Genomic DNA, 21,074 nt, shown 5'->3' on the forward strand with positions numbered 1-21,074 from the left:
AATGGATAATAAATAGTCTCCTAATTGTAATGGTGTCAGATGGAGGCACTACGTCAGTGTTGTGATTCATGTGAAATATTTTTATTTACCTGTGCAATAATTCTCTTTCATGTACAGTATGTCAATGTAAAGGGCAAGATTTAATGTTTGTATTTGCAGCATTTCACACTGATGTGTGATATTACATTATTATGTGTTCCAGTTCAATTTCGGGTTCAGTATTTCATTATCATATGTGATTAGTTTACCACCACAGTTTCAATGCCAGTATTCATTTTTACTTATCTTATCTTATCTTATCTTATCTTATCTTATCTTATATTGACAAGAATGTCACATTTATTACTTAAGCACACTACCTTCGTACGTTCCACTGCTGACACCCACAGGAATACAACTCTCTCCTCACAGACATGCAAAAAAAATGTGGCATAAATATATAAAAGTGTTTGTAGCTCTTAGTTGACCATCTTTTGTTCTGTGATGCCTATTATATCCTTGCAAGATTTGAAAACGTTACTGCAGAAAATACTTGGAAATGAAATGTTTTGAAAACATTCTTGCGCTTTAATAATGCTCAACATAAAATAATTGGTTTTAGTATTTTCTAAATTTATTTTGCTGTTATATATTATATAACAGTTAACAATTCTATCCAATTCATATTTAACAAAAGCAAAAATGTAATAATACAAGTGTTTAATACCGGTACTGCTCCTACTAATATTAGTAGTGATAAATTGATTTTATGAATGAGAACTCCCCACCACTGCAGCGGTCATCTGAACGGCCAATAGGCTGCGAGCGGAGGCGGGGCTTTTTCGTCATATACACGTGTACCGGGAAGTAGGAAGTAAATACAGACGAGTTGAAGTGCCACTGGAAACAAGTGAGTAAACCTTACACCATTGTCAGTAAATTACTGGTACCATTAACTGAAGATAACATGTAACTACGCCGAATTATCGCGTGTTGTTTCATATTCTCAGAAATAGCGTTTGAGTGAAATATGACATTCTTGTTTTATAATACGAGCCGAGACTTTAAAGTTAGCCGGTTGGCTGTCATTAACTTCAGCTGTTTGTATGCTGTGTACATTACACTGTGTGCAGGATGTGCGTGTTTGTGTTTCTAAGTCGAGCTGCACGAAGAACAGTTTTACTCACAATAGAGCCTTATTGAAGGCACATTAAAGCAGTTTAGACACCGAACTTTTACAGCAGTGAATGAAAAATAGCTTCATCTGACCTGTTCATGTCAAAATCAGCTGTCTTCCAACGCTAATGCAACACGTGGCTGCACACAAGTAACACATTTACCTTCACATTACCCGACTGTTGCCACGTGAGATGAATATCTATATTTGTATATATATTATATTAGTTGTCAGTCGACAGTGCATTATGGAAGCAGCTTTCACTGCTGCTGCTTGGTAAATATTCCCATTGCATGTTTTTCTTATTTATGTGCTCATGAAAATGTACATGAGTGGTTACATGAAAGCGGTTCTTATAGTTTACATTGGTAAATATTTACAGTATCTATTGCATGTGAATAGGGGGTGTTAGTTAAAGCTAATTTAAAGGGAGAGCATATAACATTTACAGTAGAATAAATAATTCTGTTTCTTCGCATAAAGTTGAATTCATGAGTAATTTAAAGGATCTTTGCTCAGTTTGATAGTTCTGATTTGCAGTTACTGGCCTCTACAATCTCCCCACTTGTTCTTTTATTTTTTCTTTTATTTGTTCTTTGTCTGTTTCTCTTAGCTATCCTTTTGTCTCTCTTTCTTACTCTCATCTGAACCAGTTCAGGCAGATGATCAGCCTCCCTGAATGAGTTTTTTTTTCCTGTTAAACTGGACTTTTTTTCTTAGTGTTGTCAAAGAGCTTTCTCAAAGGGAATTGTTAGGCTTCTCTCTTTATATAATTTTGTAAAGTTTTTATAAGCCTATGTAAAGTTATGTTGTAAATTGGCACTATTTAAATAAAACTGAACTGAATTCTTTTTCATACTGTCAGACATTTTGCTGCTGCAGTTATAACTCACTCAAGCTTATAATGACAAATAACAGCATACTTTAAATAGATACAGTGGTGGGAAGAAGTTTTCGGATACCCTTAAAATTTTACACAATCTCAAATATTATCATGAAATATTTATTGAAAAATCTTTTGTGTTTCATTAGAGAGACACAAACAAATACAAATTACATATTTTTGTTTATTGTTTACAAGAAAAAACTAACAAAACTAAATTCTTGACACTTTCAATATGTCAGTTCTCAACATTGTCAGTATCAAAGTCAACAAATAACAGAGAATGTGTTCAAAACTGAACAAAAAATAAATAAACCATCACATCATCATGTTAATATTTAGTTTCCTGCCATTAGCACGCAGTAGAGCTCTAATCCTGGCTGGCATGTTCCCCACGAGCATTTCACACTGTTGAGGGGTAATCTTGTCCCATTCTTCTTGAATTACTGATTTTAGTTCTTCTAAATTCTTTTTTTTATGCTTTGAAACAGACCACCACAGATTTTCAATGGGGCTCATGTCCAGGGATTGAGCTGGCCACTCTAAAACCTGAATACTGAGCTCCTGCAGCCAAGTTCTACCGGCCCTGGATGTGTGGCAAAGGGAATTATCTTGCTGAAACATCCAGTTTTACCTTGATGGAACAGTGCAAAGGGAACATGTGGGTTTCAAGAATGGTACAGTGCTTGGTAGAGTTCAATGTGTCATCACAGACAGTGAGATGACCAACACCAGCAGCACTCATGCATCCCCAAACCATGACACTGCCTCCACCATGCTTGACAGTAGGTGCAGTACATGCTGGAGATAATGCTTCTCCTGGCCATCTGCGTACCCTCACATTAGCAGGAGGAAGATAAAGCTGGAAACTGGACTCATCTGACTACAGAATCTTCTTCCAGTTCCTGGCTGTCCAGTTCTTGTGTGCTTGGGCCCAATGACACTGGACTAACCTCTGTCTCTCATTGACAGCCTTGTTGGACCTTCAGCCATGATCTAAAAGTCGGCCCTATACAGTGTGGGGAGAACACTGGACACTATTTTGCTTTGACCACTGCTGCTGAAGCTCCTGTGATGTTATTCAGTGGTTTTCCCTGCACATGTGGATCAGGATGCCATCATTTCTTGCTGAAGAAACACTTGGACACCCAGATCTTGGTTTGTCTTCCAAGCTGTTGGTTCGTCTGTATTTCTGCAGAGTGTATCCAACTGCTGAAGGACTGCATCTGCCGGACGGGTACAGCTGCCGCCAGACAGCCAGTCTTACAGCGGTACCCTTCCTGTTTCCTGCGTTAGGTTCCTTGTTTTAGCCGTTTTTGTCTCTGAAGAACTTTCAAATGTGCTGGCGTTTTATAGACATGAAGCACGGCAACAAAAGTTGTGTCTTTTAATAAAAAGCACAACCTTCATTAGTGGATCACTGATACCAAATGACTCTATTCTCTAATTTTCTTGATTCATTTCTGGAACTAATCAATTTTAAGTTCTTAATGTTTTTTTAAGAATTTATTTAGTATTTTGGCTGTGACTGTACTAAAAGAAATTGCACTTGAAGACCTAAGAGTGACTCTTAATGCAATATTTCACAAATGCATGCAGGGGTGGAAAAAGTTTTCCACCACTGTATTGTGTTGCTGTTACACTATGTTTTATCGCTTACCGTTATGATGAATTGTTTTACCATTGGTCAATTTGAAGTAAAGCATATCTAAAACAAAACTAGCAATAAACCCTAAGTAAGCACAATTTCAAGACAGTGATCATTCAATGAATGCTGGACTAATGCTCATTTAGTTAGAATTTCTGTATCTGTAGTATGAATGTCAACAGGATGACTCTGCACCCTACAACTATACATATTGCTACACACCAAAATTATTAACATATTTTTGCATGTGATATTGGATGACTAATAAGTAATAGGCCAACCCCAGTAGGTTTGGTTACAGAGATGCCAAAGAAAAAGTCCAGGATATTCAAATCCAAAGCAAACAGGATTTGACGCTCATTTGCTCCATTGTCTGCTGAAACAAACACAGCAGGTATGTGTCAGACTACTAATGTGAGGGCTTAAATGCACAAATGTTGATTTAAGAGGAGTCAGCCTAAGTGCCCTGTTTTCTGATTTCTTGTTTGTTTGCTTGTCGTTCTTGTTGACAGTTAGGCATCAGCTCTCTGAAGGTGTTGCAGTTATGTTGGTTTTGCATGTCAAATTTATCAAACATAGCAGCTCCTAGATGGGGAAAATATTTGCTTTAGCCTTGTAGGTGTACTTAAAAGCAGAGTGGGTTTTAATCCAACCATGTTTTTGCATTTGCCTTTCCAGAAAGATATGAACAAGACATTATTCTCTGTCACATCTTCTGATACAATGTAAATTTGCATTGAAATAACTGTGAGCGGATGTGTGTTATTTGTTCAGATCTGGCACAATGCTGGAAGGCTACAGCCCTGTGACCCAAGCCCTGCTGGGGACTCTGTTCACCTGGGGTCTGACCGCTGCTGGAGCTGCCCTGGTGTTTGTCTTCTCCAACCGACAGGTATCGACTTTCACTCTGAGCTCAAATAATCACTTCAGGCAGCGTTTGAAAGAAATGGTTGGGAAATGTTTGATGAGAGCACCAATGCCGCTCCTATGTCTGTATGCGAAATGTGTAGTTTGGAGAAGCAGGCAGTTAAACCAGGCGTAACATTAAGACTGGAAGCAGAAGAAACAGCTTATCTAGCTCTGCCCAAACATAACAAAATCCTCCTGCCAGAATCTCCAAAGCTCTCTAATTAGCATTTTATATCTTGTTGTCTTTTAATTCTAACAAAAATCAAGGCTTAAAAACAAGTGTGTTTTTTGGGGTGCCACAGCAATTCTGGTCCACTCTTTTTCCCCAATTTGTTTATTTGGTTGATTAGAGAGTAACTTAACACTAAATACATTTTTTTGAGTTAATAAATTGCACTTTCAGCAACTTTTTTACACTATTAACAGCTCTGTGTCAGGTTCTACAGTGCTCTTTACTAAAAATAAAACTTTTTTCCCAGAAAAAAATCCAATAAATCAGCGAAACAGCATTGCCAAGTTAGCCATTTCCCAAAGCCTCCAATCTTAATGGTAAGCTATGCCAATCGTCTCCTAGCTGTAGCATCATGTTTAAATCTGCAGTGCACTATTTTTCTTTCCCCTTATGGCAGCAAACAAGAATAATTACACAAATGCTGTTGACCTGCCATACTTGACATATGTCTCACTCTCGATCGTAACAGTTCGTAGGAGCACAGAGTTTCCTTTTATCTGGAGCATCAGAAAAATTTTGTGGATGCTTCGTAGCTTTTCAACCATAAGCTCTGCCGCACTCTGAGTAGCTATAGAATACTCCATGTCCGTCTCTAGCTATGGTTGCTTCCCTCTTCAGCTCTGGCAAAACAGTCATTGCTTGTTAGAGTAAAATGCATCTCTACCAGTGTCCTAGTGCGGGATTCTTAGCACAGAAACCAGATTTAAAACTACACTTGGATGTAACAAGTGCTCATTTATATGTAAAAGTTGGTCATTCTAGCTTTAACAGACAGATGTAATGGTGATATCCATGTTCTCATTAAGCCTTCAAACTATTCCCTTAAACGTGAATGTTTTTTATGCTACAGTAAATCAGTCACTTAGCTGCTGTCACCAACAGCTGAATACTACCAGTGTGACTGCTCAAGATTGTGTTACGGCCCATCACATGAAACCCTGGTTGCTACAAAAATGTGCATTTTTATCCTGTGACCTGTAATTCTGTGGACCTGTTGCAATTTTGCCAGTTAATTCAACAGTAAGGTTTTTCTTTTTCTTTGAAGGGTTAGCTCTTAGACTGTCAAGGTTTCAGGATATTGATTGGACTAACTTGCACCCAACCTCTCTTCTTGTCTGCCCTTTTCAGAAGCGCATCTTGGATGGAAGCTTAGGCTTTGCAGCTGGGGTGAGTTACATTTGTTTTGAGCTGAATCTCACACATACAGTGCAGGTCAAAGGAATGCTGCGATGGGATGGGTTTTTGGATGTTTGTGGGCTGCAGGTTGAGTTTTTTCCGGACACAGACAAAATCTGACACCTACAGATGCCCCATTATTTCATAAAAGTCTGACATGAGTGTTCCTCAGAAGCAGAATGCAGACTTATCGTGTCTAAAAAGGTATTATGCTGAAAATGAAAATACATCCCCTAAGCACCTCTCTGTCTGAGTCTTACAATTACAGTTTTTGATTTCCTGCAGGGAAAGCAGTTCATGGCCAATATTTATCAAGTGTCTGTAAGTAGAAAATCAGTAGCAAATTCAAAATGGAACCGAAATAAGAGGGTGGTAACTGTTAAAATAATGTTCAAATAGTAAAATTACTTGTTAAGCTTTATGAGACCATGAAAATTGTAAACTACAACTCCTGGGATTTAGGAGAGTTGCAAAGCTGTCCTTTCTTATTAAAAATTCAGAGAAGAAATGATAGGAAAAACATATATACAACAGCCAAATACATTTAAACTCATTCAGTTCTTGTAAATATTTCCTGTCTTACATCAGTTAAGGTAGCAACTTTATTCTAAGAATTTGATATTTTGAGTACTAACAGAGTTATTTATTTCAGGTTTTATTTCTCTCATCACATCCCCTTTGCTTCAGAAATTTACATACACTTTGTTAATATTCAGTAGCAATAAATTGTTTAACTTGGGTAGCCTTTCAAAGGTTTCTCAAAATAAATTGCTGAAATTTGGACTAATTCAGCTATACCCACAATTTTTCCATCTGAAAGGTTTCCAGCTGAACTTGCCTTGAGATGCTGCTTTAGTATATCTAAATATTTTCATTTCCTCATGATGCTGCCGCCACCATGCTTCATGATAGTCCTTGACTTGCAAGCCTCACTGTTTTTCCTTCAAACATAACAATGGTCAGTATGGCCATACAGTTCATCAATCAGACCAGAGAACATTTCTCCAGAAAGGAAGATCTTTGTTCCCATGTGCGCTTGTAAACTGTAAACTGTAGTCTTGCTTTTTTTTTTTTTTTATTTTATTTTTTTTTTTTATTGGAGCAGTGACTTATCTTTACTGAATGACCTTTTAGATTATGTTGGTTATAGGACCAGTTTTACTGTGGATAGAGATTTTGTACTGGTTTCCTGCAGCTTCTGGAATTTGCAAAGTACTCACCAAAGTATATTTTTTGAGACAGAACACGTCCTTCCTGAGTGTTATGATACTGATTCCACTGGAGCACTGGTTTCATCGTGTTCGTAATTCTGCACTATTGTTTGTACAGATCATCATGGTACCAATAGGCAATTGGACATTGCCCCAACTGAACAACCGCACTTGCAGAGGTTTTCGATTTTGTTTTTTTGTTCCGTCTGAGGTCTTGACTGATTTCTTTTGATGATCCCATGATGTCAGGCGAATAGACAAATAATTTGATGGTAGGCTTTAAAATACATCCACAGGTGCACCTTCCATTGACTTAAATAATATTAGTGAGCCCATGAGTAGCTTCTACATTCATGACATAATTTTCTTAACTTTTCCAAGGTGTTTAAAGGAAATCAACATTTTGCATGTAAATTGAGAAACAAACTAGTAAACAATTGTTGGAAAATAATCTTGTGTTATGCATTGAGTAGCTGTTCTGAAACTGATGTGTTAGTATAATCCGTGGAGTAGCTAAAAAATGGGTTTTAGTGACTTTGATTAAGTGTAAACACATTGCATTAGGTGAGTAAGTGCAGAATATAGAACATAAATTTACATCTAAATTAGTTGTTTCAGGAAGCTCATCTCATTGGCCTGTCTGCTGTTTGGTGCTTTGCAAGGAGCATAAGCTTGTTTTATGAAAGCTTTTGAAAACAAGGTTTATGAATAGAGTAGGAGTGAAAACAATGAGCTAAAAGATGTTAAATGGCTCACACGTTTGCGTGGGATTTTCATTACGCAAAGCACTTATCCTGTTAGTCATTTGATCCTGTACTGATGAGTGGTACTTTAAATAAGTTAAAACCTGTTTGTGTGTAATTGTGTCCACAAATCTTTCTTTTCCCAAGGATAATCATGAATAGGCACTGTCACAAATTTTACACCAAATTATTCTTCAAGTTGTAGATATACAGGGAGTACCCAACCAAAAAACACAAAACATTGACAAGGTTATTATTGTAGCAAAGGCCTGTACTTGTTAAACTTTTTAATTAAGTGCCTGAGCTAAAATTGTGAAATCAAACTCGTGCTGGCCCTTTAAAACCCCCAATAACGTAATTTTATCATTTTCACAGAGTATGTGCTTTGGTTTTACCTGTGTATACGGAGTTTGAAAAACAATCAAAAGTCATTTTCATACACCAATTAATTTTTATGCTCGTCACATTTCTTAAAGTCTCTCACTGACAAGACTGCTTGTCTCATTCATTCATTTGGGTTTACAGTTTTCCCCATATTACCATTAATTTTAGGAACACTTCTGTACATGGAGCAAGCCCTGAATATGAAGCAATATTATAAGTCTGAGTCAGACTTTTCAAATAGCTTCCATTTACTCCATATGCTCTGTTTTTGCTCCTGGTGAAACGTACTCGCTTTTCCTCCCAGTGATTCTGAGCTTGTTGATAATTATAGGCACTGATAAGTGAGTCGATAAGACTAATGCCAAATGATGAGAGATTGTCCACGCTTCCTTGAGAAAGAGAATGACAGGAAAAGATCCAATCTCAGCTCTTATCTCCATTATCTCCATTTTGGTCTTAACAGCTGCTCAATTATCCCATGCGGTGCTGCTGCATTCTAATTAAATAACATATAGGCAGATAAGAGCCACAATGTGGTACCATCAAACATTTGCTGCATTTCTTTCCAGTTGTAGAGTTATATATCTTCTGAAATATATTTTTCATTAACTTAGTCATTCAGCCTGAACATTATATTATTGATAGAAATTGGCAGTCTCCCAAACTTTGTAGCTTCTTGTTGGCATAATGTGCTTTTTTAGTAATTTATTTTGATAAGATACTCATTTATTTTTTTTATTTGATCACTCTGTTCATCCTGTCATCTAGTCTTAAGTTTTTAGTTCTTGGTGACCTAACAGAATGTGCAAATATAGCTCTCATATAAGGATGTTTTTCTGTGATTTATTGGTCTGTCTTTGCTCTGATTTGGAAGTCCATTCCTCTTTTGATTATATAAATTTTTTCAAACTTTTCAGACCTTAAAAGTGTTTCCAGAAGCATTTGGTTTTTTATTTTACCTTCTACCTGTTTGTGAAAAGAAAAATGTCTGCAGTACTAATCCAGAATATTTCAGTGGCCAGAGACCTGCGACTGAAAGTAGCCAAGTTTCAGTTTTGTCGTTGTTGAATGTGCCAAGAGGCAGGAATGCTGGCTCTTATATTGAACAAATTCAACTATTCAGCCGTATCAGCTTCGGAGAAAAAAAATACCTGAGGGGGTTGAGTGGAGATGGAAAGAGGATGGGATTAGATCGATTCTCCCTTTATGTGATTTTCAAAGAAAAACAGCCTGACCGGCTTTGGAATTGCTTTTTGGCTGCACTCGGACTGAAAGAATCGGTCAAACAGATAGGAGCAGGTTTAAAGAATGAAGCCAGATACAGACGGAAGGAATGTTACACACAATACAGTGGAGTTTTTTTCAGTCCTTGATAATGGTCAGCAGAAGCAGAAATACTTTATATCCTCCTTTAAACCACTTTTCCCTTTTTCAAGGTTGAAGTTATTACAATCATACACATATACTGCAGTTTACAATCTTGTCCCCTAACAAGCAATCTCACCTGAAGAAGGCTCTGTCAAACTGGAAATTCATGTTGTTCTCACATTTTTTTATGATGGTGCAGACGATAATGCTGAATATATTTTAAAGGGATGCTGTGCTTTATATTCATATCATACATACATGACAAAGCATGTGTGTTTGGGACCAAAAGTGTTTCATCTTAAAGCTTAAAATTCAGTCGCATATGCGGAGGACTACACCTAATTATTATTTTAAATGGTGAAAAATGTAAATCTGTGTTTCTCAGAGCCTGAGATGAAGACAGCAAGTGTCTTGTTTTGTCCACATCCAAAACATATTCAGTGTATTGCCATAGAAAGGGACACCAGAAAGTTTTTACATTTAATTAGACACTGGAGTCAGAGGATTTCAACTTTTTTCTTTCAAATAAATACTGTAATGGATTAAACAATATTTAAAACAGTTGGTGTTTAACTGAATACTAATCGATCAATTTCAAATTTTGAGCAATTTTCTGAACTAGTAATTACCTCTACCAACAAATCAATACTATTACAACAATATAACAAATGGCATTGTAGCAGAGAGAATTTTTTCACTGCTGGAGACACAACATTAATAGCAGCACAACAGAGTTTTCCACTTTTTAAAAAATGTAACTCTGTTTTGTAATTATTGAATTGAGAACAGGTTTGGAAATGAAAATTAATTCTGAATTGCGTCTTGTAACTCCCAAAGACTTGAATTAACTCTTCCCACTGTACAACCCTAATGACAGCTCTTTCAGTCATTCAGAAAGCACAGAGGAAACATATGACATGATATGATATGATATTTATGACTGCTTTAAGTGAATATCTCTTTCAACTAATAATTAATAGTAGTGCTTGACTAAAATGTTTGATGTCAGGTCCATAACTAGTTGGATAGTGACACAATTTTGATTGAAGTTAAGACTTTTAGCTTTAAATTGTTATGTTGCTCATGGGTACTCTCAATATGACATCTAAACATATGTGAAAAGAAGTGAAAGAGGCCATCATTAGCCTGAAAAAATAAAACAGAACAGAGAGAGGTCTCAGATATTCAGCAGAAACTTTGGAAAAGAATGTACAGTTTAGCACATTCTTACAAAACAGAATACACTGGTGAGCTCAACATTCAAGAATCAAGACAAGTCAAGAACACTCTCGAGGAGGTAGGCGTAACATTGTCCAAGTGTGCAATCGAGAATCACCTTGAGTGTAAATGCAGAGGGTCGACTTCAAGAGGCATACTACTGGTAACAGCCAGAAAATAAAAAGATTGAACTTTGGTAGAAAGTATAAAATAAAACAAGAAAAGCTCTAAGATAGTGAAGTACTCCGGCAAGGCTGCTCAGTCATTGTATCATTTCCAACGGCTGAAATCATGAAAAAATTTGTGACACAAATCACGGCACCAGAGAATGTCATTTAATATAGATGTACCTACAAACAAAATGACCTTGCACTGAGCACAGGTATGTGTTATGCATGTGAATGTTATGTACGGATACCGAATCGCATGACCTAAATATGTAGCGGGCGGCGGAAATTGATGGGACTCGGAAACACCCACACAATTTAATCAATTGTTCCTTGTATCATTTCTGACGGATAAGTCCTGATAAATCTGCAGCGTTGGATTTTTAGCAGGATCATGTGACTGTCAGCAAGCAGCTGACATAGTGTTCGCTTGTTGTCATAGTTACAGTGACGATGATACAGAAATCTTTAACAAATTTGTGGATCCAGACTATAAGCCGCATCACTGCCAAATTCTAATCAGTTGGTCCTTGTGTCATTTCTGACCATACCTGAATTTCATCCACATCCGTTATTCCATTTTTGAGTAATGTTGCACACAGACAGACAAACATATGCTGATCATCACAAAACTCTACCATTCCTTGGTGGAGTAATAAACACTGCCCAGTTGTGGAGTGAGATTCTTTGGACAGATCAAACAAAGAAGAACTTGGAAAAGAGTTATGGGAAGAGAAACATGTGGAGAACGAATCGACGGACTCAGGATCCAAAGCACATCATCTGTCAAACATGGTGACAATCGATATGGGGTCACTGGAGTTTTTTGATGATGCGACTCCTGACAGAAGGAGCAGGATGAATTGTGAAATGTACAGCGCTGTACTTTCTGCTCAGATTAAGTCAAATGCTGCCAAACTCAGACAGCAGTGCTCCATTGTCCATATCCCCAAATCCTCTTGAAGCAACGAGATGGAATTTTATTAAATGGCACTTGACCTGAACTCAGCTGAGCTGCTTTTTGCTTGCTGAAGACAACTCTGAGGGCAGAGAGACCCACAATCACGCACCACCTACAGGTAGCTGCAGTAAAGACCTGAAAACACATCTCTGAACCAAACTCTGCATTTAATGATGCCCATGTGTTCTGGACTTCAGGTAGTTACTGAGTGAAAAGGATTTCCATCCAAGTAATAAAAATGTTCCTAGATGCACAGTGATGTCAGGTTCTCCAATTATATTTGAGGCTGTGAAACTGGAGGAACTACATTGAAAAAGCAGTAAATCCTAAAGAGTTATTGCAATATTTTTGTTAAGCCCCTTGAATTGAAGCCAAAGGTCTACGCTTCTATTCAGTCACATTTTTATTGCTTCATTTCAAATCCTCTGCGATAGTTATGAAAAATGAATCACTGCTTATGAACTTGACTGTAAAACATTTTATCCAATTTTACCAGTTTGACATCCATTGTCTTCACTCTGACTTGTCAACATACAGTCCAATAAATTATTAGTATATGTTTTAGTCTTTAAGCTGCTATGCTCATAACCCACAATTCTTTCTATTTGTAATTTTGAATGTTTACCCAAGGCCTTTGTCAACAGAGAAAAAAAATCATCAGTCGAATGATATTGCAGGACCAGTGAACACATGTCTGTTCAGGGACACTAATGAATAACATGAGTTAATAATTTGAACAACAGGTTGAAAGGTGAGAGGAAAATTAACAGCTAATCGTCTCTACTGCTGTGCATATGCAGATTTGATAGAGCCTACGCGGTGAGAAGCAGAAGAGTTTGTCACACCTCCCAAGCAGGCCTGGTGGGATGCAGTTACCACACGAGATAAAATTATATTTGTGCTTGTGTTTGAAGTTTCACACATTATCCCACTACAGCTTTAAAAACACACAATACACGTTTTCCCACAGGAAAGCTACGCTCAGGTCCTGCACAATACTTTGAAGTCTGACAAGAAAAATCAGTGGCGTGCGAGGCTCAGTGGGTGTACGAAGACCTGCATGTGTCACGTTTTTTACATTTCATGATTCAGATGCCATCCTGTTCCCGTGCTTTGCATCTGCTGTCCCCTCTACTCACATGCCCTGAATCAAACGCATGCAAGCACACACACAGATTTAGACACAGATGGACACACAAAACACAGTCTTTGTCACACAGACTATCACATCATGAAGTCACAGAACACAGCATCCCTCTGCTGTGATTATTACTGAGGAATCATTACAGTTTACTATGATTTTTTTTCTTTATTCATCTTCCAGTACCACGTCTCTCAGTGTGTTGTTTAGGTAATGACGCTGTTTATTCTTGGACAGACTTTTCAGAGAAAGCAGTTAGACCAAGTGACGTTAACAGGCACCATTTCAGCCCAATCTTCTGTTTCTGTAAGTTAGTAACCAGAACAGTTTCAATAAATGTCATTTTTCTATTCAAGGCTCAGTTGATGTAACACAGCAGTAGTTCTGCTTCATTCAGCGACTCCAGCTGACTCTCATCAACTAAGGTCATAGACTCAGAATTTTCATTGGCCACTAACTTTTCACTGCTGCGTAAGAACGTCACACCAACTGCTCTACTGGAGCAAACTGCTGCCAGTTAACATAATCTGAGCTGTGGTGCGTTTCTTTCAAAAAGTGTTAGCCAATGTCAACTAGTAGTACAGAATTTCAACAGGAGATAGGGCACTGTAGGTGCTTTCTGTTCTGGTTATCAGAAGAATAAGCACTACACTATATTTTGAATAGTAGATCTTTTTTGTTTCTAAACAGATCGGGAACATATCTCCAGAAATGTCACCACAATGTTTACAAAAGGCAGACAAACTAGGAATTAGAATTGAAAGTTGCAGCACTTCAGTTTCGTGCATTGTGTTGGAATGATGTTACACTGAATGTTCCCTGTCATGTAAAACAAAATTAAGAAAGAAGAAAGTTCCATTGCTCTTTATTCTTGTTTGCCCAAATGATCAAAATGCATAATAGTTCTCTAAGCTGGTTCTCAGGATTTAGCTCAGACTTGCTTACCACCCAAAATCTCTGTAGAAAATTTATTCTTGTGATTTAAAGACCCGCTCCGGTAAAAATCATGTTGTTGTCTTTTTTTTGTTTGCTTGGTTTTTTTTTTTTACCTTGTTAACATTCCCATATTGTGTTTTTTTTAATATTTGCTGGAAGACACATCATGAATAAAATAAGCAGTCATTGCTGTGACCATTTCTACCTTGAAAATGCAGGGTACCAATGATGGTCTCAGAAACACAGATTGTGGGATTCTATACTCAGCAAACCCAAAGAACCAACCCTGTCAACATGCAGGGTGGTGCTTTCTGTATCATTTTACTTCCTCAGAGTCTCTTTCAGTTTAAACATGTACTGTATGGCTGAATTACTCCAATTACAACTTGCCACTGTGTAAGGTGGACTGCAGGGATGAGTGAGTAGAGTGAGGGACTTCGTAGATTCAGGCATTGCAAAAGAAGCAATAGTGTAGAGTTAGAGCTAAGACCAGGTTTAGACAGTAGGAACTTTGCATCAGTTTACCTCTTTTTCACCCCCCTGATAATTAGAGGAGAAATCTGGTCTGGTATTTTGGTCTGACAGGGTGTTGGGTTTAATTATTACTCCGCCTCCCTGGCAGAGCCTCGACAAAGTCATGTGACAATCGACGTTGGTTTGTCTGTTTGTAGCAACATTACTCAAAAATGAACTTGGATGAAATTTTCAAGGAAGGTCAGAAATGATACAAGGACCAAGTGATTAGATTTTGGCTGTGATGCGGCTTGTTGTCTGGATCCATGGATTTGTTAAAGATTTCTCTATCATTGTGAGATAGCCGCATGGCGTCACTGTAACTATGACAACAAGTGAACACTACATCAGCTACCTGCTGACGATCACGATTGCCAATTGCACATGGTGATACAAGGAACAACTAATTAAACTGTGAGTGTGTCCCATCAATTCCTGCCGCCCACTACATATTTAAGTCACGCAATTCGGTATCTGTACATAACGCACACATGTATAGCATAGGCCTGTGCTCATCGCAAGGTCATTTTGTTTGTGGGTGCATCTATATTAAAGATTTCATCTGTTCGAAATTATATGACTGAGCAGCCTTGGCGGAGTACTGTGCTCTCTGAGTGCTTTTCTTGTTTGGTAATGTGAGAGGTTTATAGATCCAGTCTTAAACCTCCTGAACTGCTCACAGATTCATCAGGGCTGCCCTTACAATATCAAACATGTTGGACATTTACAGTTTAAAATTGCAGTGGATATCATTATCATAAAGGTACCTGGTGTTAAGGTATGCTAAACATTTTAGATTGTGAGGCTAACTTTTTCTACGCTTACATCACATACAGAACATGTAACTCGTACTGACTGTATCTTCTCAACCATTTTCTCATCCAGACTCATTTTGCCTTCTACTTATGTTTTTCCTCCTCACTGCAAAGTATTACCATTACAGAAAGTTGTTACACCACAGACTCTATTTCTGTCTGTCTGCTCTCTCAAAGATCACACGAGGTGATGCACGACTCCCCGACTGCTCCCCCTGACATGTTATTCTTAATATTATCCTGCAGTGTGTGATATGCCATTATTTTCCAATCTTGGCGTATGTGCATGTCTGACATCAGAGAGAAGAATTTCTGTCAAATTGCTTCTTATGTGTGTGGTGCAACTCCATTTCAAATTGTGCTACAATTTTACAGCTCCTGCAGTGTGAGATGAGCTAAGTCATTTTCAGACAGGGAGGGATTATTTTCATGAAAAACAAGCAAACTGTAGAATATGTATCTTTGATTCACAGAGATGAGTTTTCAGTGGTTACGTCAATGACTGAAGAGGGACGTCAGGTTGAAGAACAGTAAAGTGACTACGGCAGTGTAAGGTCACCATATGTTTATAACCCATCAAAGCTCAGTTAAGAAATGTCACTGCTGTAGAATGTGATTAAAGTAATTTGTGGTTTCCTTGTCTGTATCATGAAAATCACATATTTGGTCTTGGCATTAATTGGAGAAGCAATCTAAATGAATTAATGCTACAATCTCAAGTCATGTAATTTGTTACGCATGCATGATTCCTGATGTTGTAGCTATATGGCCTGAGTGCATATGACGCACAAAAGTGCCTTTACTCTGAGCACAGACCAACAGCAGTACCAAAACATCACATCAATGTGCAATAATGAAACAAATAGACTGTCAGGCTAGCTAAACTGAAAAGATGCTGCACCATATTGAGGTAGTGGAAGCCAAAAGAACATACAAAGAACATTTTTTATCAGCTGAGTCTAAAGGGTTGTTCTTCTGGCCAAAAATTCTCGACATGACGTCCACTTAATGCTTTATCTTGCTTTCTGGGTTGGATACAGCTGCTTAGTTGTCATAGAGGTTGTTTAATCGTTGTCACCATGTGACTTAATTCTAAAACTGCATGTTATGTGATATTAAACTGTCATATACAGTGTAGGGAGAGGGCCATTACATGTCACTGGAAGTTACAGAATACTAAGGAAGTCCTTGGTAGCTACCTTTATGCTGTGTGCCTAATTGATTTCAGTGATTACTTCATTTTTACTGAAGTTACTGAGTGTAAAGGAGCCTGTCAGTTTCATCATGAAAAATTTGATTCACATTGCTGTAGCTGTAAGGTAAAACCGGATTAAGTGTGACAGTTCTGCATCTTATATCTATGATGTTGACTCTCAGTGGAGATCATCCAGTTATTTTTTAAAGTACAAGAAGCTTCAAACATAACTGCCACGCCTTGCTCTTGGGAAGGTTTTTTTGTTTTCCGGTTTTAGCACAAAAATTTTGCTGTCTTTGATGATGTATAAGACTGACAATTTCAATCGCACATTACATTAAAAATATAACTATACGTGTCAAAGAGCTTTCTCAGCCAGAAACAAAGCAATTACCTGCGGCTGCCAGTAAGAATACAACTAAGTTTAGGCTGGCATGTGCAGAAGAGTTGAGATGAGGAATCTGAATATGGTAGTTCCTTCCAAAAAAACTTTATCTTGCTTCCCACTGTGAAAAAACATGCCAGAGAGGGATTTGCCAACAAACAGTATTTTATATAATTACACCATGTGGGTTTTGTAAGGGTGTTGTATTTCACAGAAATGACACTTCTGAAAAGGCTTGACAGTATTTTTGCATTCACTACATGAAGGTTGAAAATGAGCTTGAAGACTCTGTAGCAGAGATCCAGGCATTTTGCTATATGGGCATTAGTTCTGTTACTTTACTGCTGCCAGATGCATGTTGTGTCTGACGTAATGGGCACTGGCATCCTGAGGCGTAGAGAGTACCTATCAGGAATAATAAGACTGGAATGTGTTTTGTTTTAATCTATTCTAAAGACAGTTATATCAATAGAATATAGTTGTTTAGCTTTATTGTAAATAACTTATTTTTGCTGTATTACTTCAAGTTGTTTTTGGTTTCAAAGGAAGCCATCCCAGTAAGATTTACAGAAGTTTGCTTGTGCATGCATGTTCACTGCCTGTCAAAAGTCTGGACACACCTTCTCATTTAATGATTTTTCTTTATTTTCATTACTATTTACATTGTAGATTCTCACTGAAGCCATCAAAACTATGAATGAACACAAATGGAATTATGTAGTCAACCAAAAAGTGTGAAATAAATCAAAACATGTTTTATATTTTCGATTCTTCAAAATAGCCATCATGTTACTGCTTTGCACACTCTTGGCATTCTCTTGATGAGCTTCATGCGATCGTCACCTGAAATGGTTTTCCCACAGCCTTGAAGGAGTTCCCAGAGATGCTGAGCATTTTGTGGCCTTTTTACCTTCACTCTGTGGTCCATTTCATCCCAAACCATGTGGATTGGGTTTAGGTCAGACGACTGTGGAGGCCAGGTCATCTGACACAGCACTCCGTCACTCTCCTTCTTGGTCAAATAGCCCTTACACAGCATGGAGGTGTGTTTGGGGTCATTGTCCTGTTGAAAAATAAATGATGGTCCAACTAAATGCAAACCGGATGGAATGGCATGTCGCTGCAGGATGCTGTGGTAGCCATGCTGGTTCAGTGTGCCTTCAGTTTTGAATAAATCCCCAACAGTGTCACCAGCAAAGCACACTCACACCTCCTCCTCCATGCTTCACGGTGGGAACCATGCATGTAGAGACCATCCGTTAACCTTTTCTAATCTGAGGTGCTGTTCACTTGCGATTTCTGAGGCTGGAGACTCGGATGAACTTATCCTCAGCAGCAGAGGTGACTCTTGGGCTTCCTTTCCTGGGGCGGTCCTCATGTGAGCCAGTTTCATCGTAGTGCTTGATGGTTTTTGCGACTGCACTTAGGGATACATCCAAAATTTTTGCAATTTTCTGGACTGACTGACCTTCAGTTCTTAAAGTAATAATGGACTGTCATTTCTCTTTACTAAGCTGATTGGTTTTTGCAATAGTATGGATTCTAATAGTTGTCAAATAGAGCTGTCAACTGTGTACCAACCTGACTTCTGCACAACACAATTGATAGTCCCAAGCCCATTAAGAAGGCAAGAAATTTCACAAATTAACCTTGACAAGGCACATCTGTGAGGTGAAAACCATTTCAGATGACTACCTCATGAAGATCATTGAGAGAATGCCAAGAGTGTGCAAAGAAGTAATCAAAACATAGGGTGGCTATTTTGAAGAATCTAAAATATAAAACATGTTTTGACATATTTCACACGTTTTTGTTTACTGCATGATTCCATATGTGTTCATTCATAGTTTTGATGCCTTCAATTAGAAATTACAATGCAAATCGTCATGAAAATAAAGAAAACCATTAAATGAGAAGATGTCTCCAAACTTTTGACTGCTAGTGTATATCTGCTGAACATATGGCTGCTACAGATACTTGCATGGTATGTTCATTCTCCAAGGTGCACAGAATATTTGACATTTTGTGTGTTAACTGGAACAGAAGGTTCATTTACATATGTTCCTCAAGAAGAATTGGAAAGCCTTACCAGGTCTCACTTAATTATCAAGGTTCTGGTAATCCTCTCTGGGTGCCATATAGAAATTCAAATGTACGTAATTTTTTCAAGCTACCTCTTCGCCTATTCATCACAAGTGTCTCTCGCACTGAATGGGATTAATCGAATTCATCAGTCAGTGCCAGATTACTACATTGAGTGGCTATGAGGCTGTCATTGAGTAAGATGTTAGGCTGAGGAGAAAAAAGGAATGCAGAAAGGAGAAATGTGGCGTTTTCATAGAGCGAAGACCCACGTAAGATCATGGACACAAGGTTATTGATGGCAGATTTATTGTTTTCACGTACCCTATAGTAGTTGTTGGTGCAGTGTGCTTGGTTATGTGAGGGGAGTTTAAGGAGGCAGATATTCTATTAATTCAAGTTAAAGAACTATATTGTATATTAATGAGCAATTTATTATGGATTTTTTTTTCTTATGGTTGAAATTATGACAATTCCCAAACAGGCAAACAGTGCTGCATAAGTTCACTAAGTCTGACGGAAAAGGTATAGTCCTTTCCATGTCTGTTTCTGTAGCTCAGTGCAACTAAAACTAATTGAATCATGGCTTATACTACAGAATCCACTTAGAAAAAAATATCAAACGTCTTAGAATGAAGGTAAACATTGGCCATATTATCACAGTAACATATGGCTTTCCTCTCTGCTCTAGGTCACTTAAGACATGAATTTATCCTTGAATAACAGAGACCTGGAGGCTCTTACAGAATACTTAACCAGCCCTGTGGCCTTATAGCAACTGGAAAACTGACTGAATGTAACTGATCACATTAGTATTCAGAGATAGAGACCTGACTTTTGACTTTCATTTATATGCCCGCTAGCAAGAGCACAGGGCTGTGAGGGTTGTCGTATAGCTTCCAGAGACTGCTATCTGCAGACTTCTACTTCTCTTCCCATGACATTTACTCACCTATCTTGGTTCATCTTTGCTGTTTGTGGATTAAGTTGTTGCTCTGAAGATCACACCTTTATACCCATGTGTAAAAGCCAGCTGTTAACTGATGTGCTAAAGGTTGACTTGTTAAGCAGATGTTTGCATTTTAAACTGTTAATTCTTCGAGAGCAAATCTGGAGAAGAAACATCTTTTTTCGTTATAATACTGGTATCATCATTGTTTGTTGTACAGGGCAAAGAAACAAAGACTGAAAAGTGTTTTGGCAGCATTGCTCTTGGAATGCTAGTGATAGACTGACCCATTCCTACTACTTGATGGATTGCCATTAAATTTTGTACTGACATTTGTTTATTACCCAGAGGATGAATCATAATGACTCTGACTTTAAATGATTAAAAATTTGACTTTTTTCTGCATAAAATCCATAAAACCTAAATGACAGTTTTTTTCCCGTGATACTGGATGATGTTATGGAAAGAACATTCGGCTGTTTTCACTGCTGGAACTTACAAGCCATCTTAGGACCAGAACCATTCTGCCTGCTACGACTGTAAGGACTGTCCCTATAGAACCTCGTTCAGGGCTGTTTTTGAGTGAGAAAAGGTATCTGCTACAGAATTGGTACTTCTGAACACTCCTGAAAAACTGCTGTGTGTGTCTTGGCACTGATTGGTTTAACTTGGAGAAGAAAATGCTTATTGGTTAAACTAAGAGAGGAAAACAAGTGCCATTTTTCTGCCCTCATAGTTTTCGCCTCTTGACCACCATCCTTTAGCAAAGCAAAACTTCCCATATAGCCTAACATAGCAAATCTTCCATTGTTCTTATTAGTACATGTGCATAGAACTGAAAATATACTCGTAGTAAGTACTATTGGTCATTGTTTTGGCACATTTGAGTAAAGCACATTTGTGCTTTCAAAAAATGTGAAACAGACTGTGAGTTTGTTTTTTCATTTGCTGTGCTCATTGGTTTTGCTCTTTTTTTTCGGAAAGGAGGTGCAATTTAAAACT

General features: G+C 37.9%; 1 protein-coding gene across 2 annotated transcripts in view; it reads left to right on the forward strand.

The window, feature by feature from the left end:
- The first annotated feature begins 846 nt into the window (after positions 1 to 846).
- LOC111571618 (zinc transporter ZIP11) overlaps positions 847 to 21,074 on the forward strand; it is a 182,643-nt gene continuing 162,415 nt past the window's right edge. For both annotated transcript variants that reach the window (XM_023274873.3, XM_023274874.3), the window contains exons 1-3: positions 847 to 889; positions 4,462 to 4,579; positions 5,957 to 5,995. In XM_023274873.3, coding sequence (XP_023130641.2) covers positions 4,472 to 4,579; positions 5,957 to 5,995 — 147 coding nt within the window. In that variant the 5' untranslated portion in view covers positions 847 to 889; positions 4,462 to 4,471. The remainder of the gene's footprint in view (positions 890 to 4,461; positions 4,580 to 5,956; positions 5,996 to 21,074) is intronic.

This window comes from Amphiprion ocellaris, chromosome 18 (assembly GCF_022539595.1).
Source record: "Amphiprion ocellaris isolate individual 3 ecotype Okinawa chromosome 18, ASM2253959v1, whole genome shotgun sequence".
NCBI classification, from domain to species: domain Eukaryota; kingdom Metazoa; phylum Chordata; class Actinopteri; family Pomacentridae; genus Amphiprion; species Amphiprion ocellaris.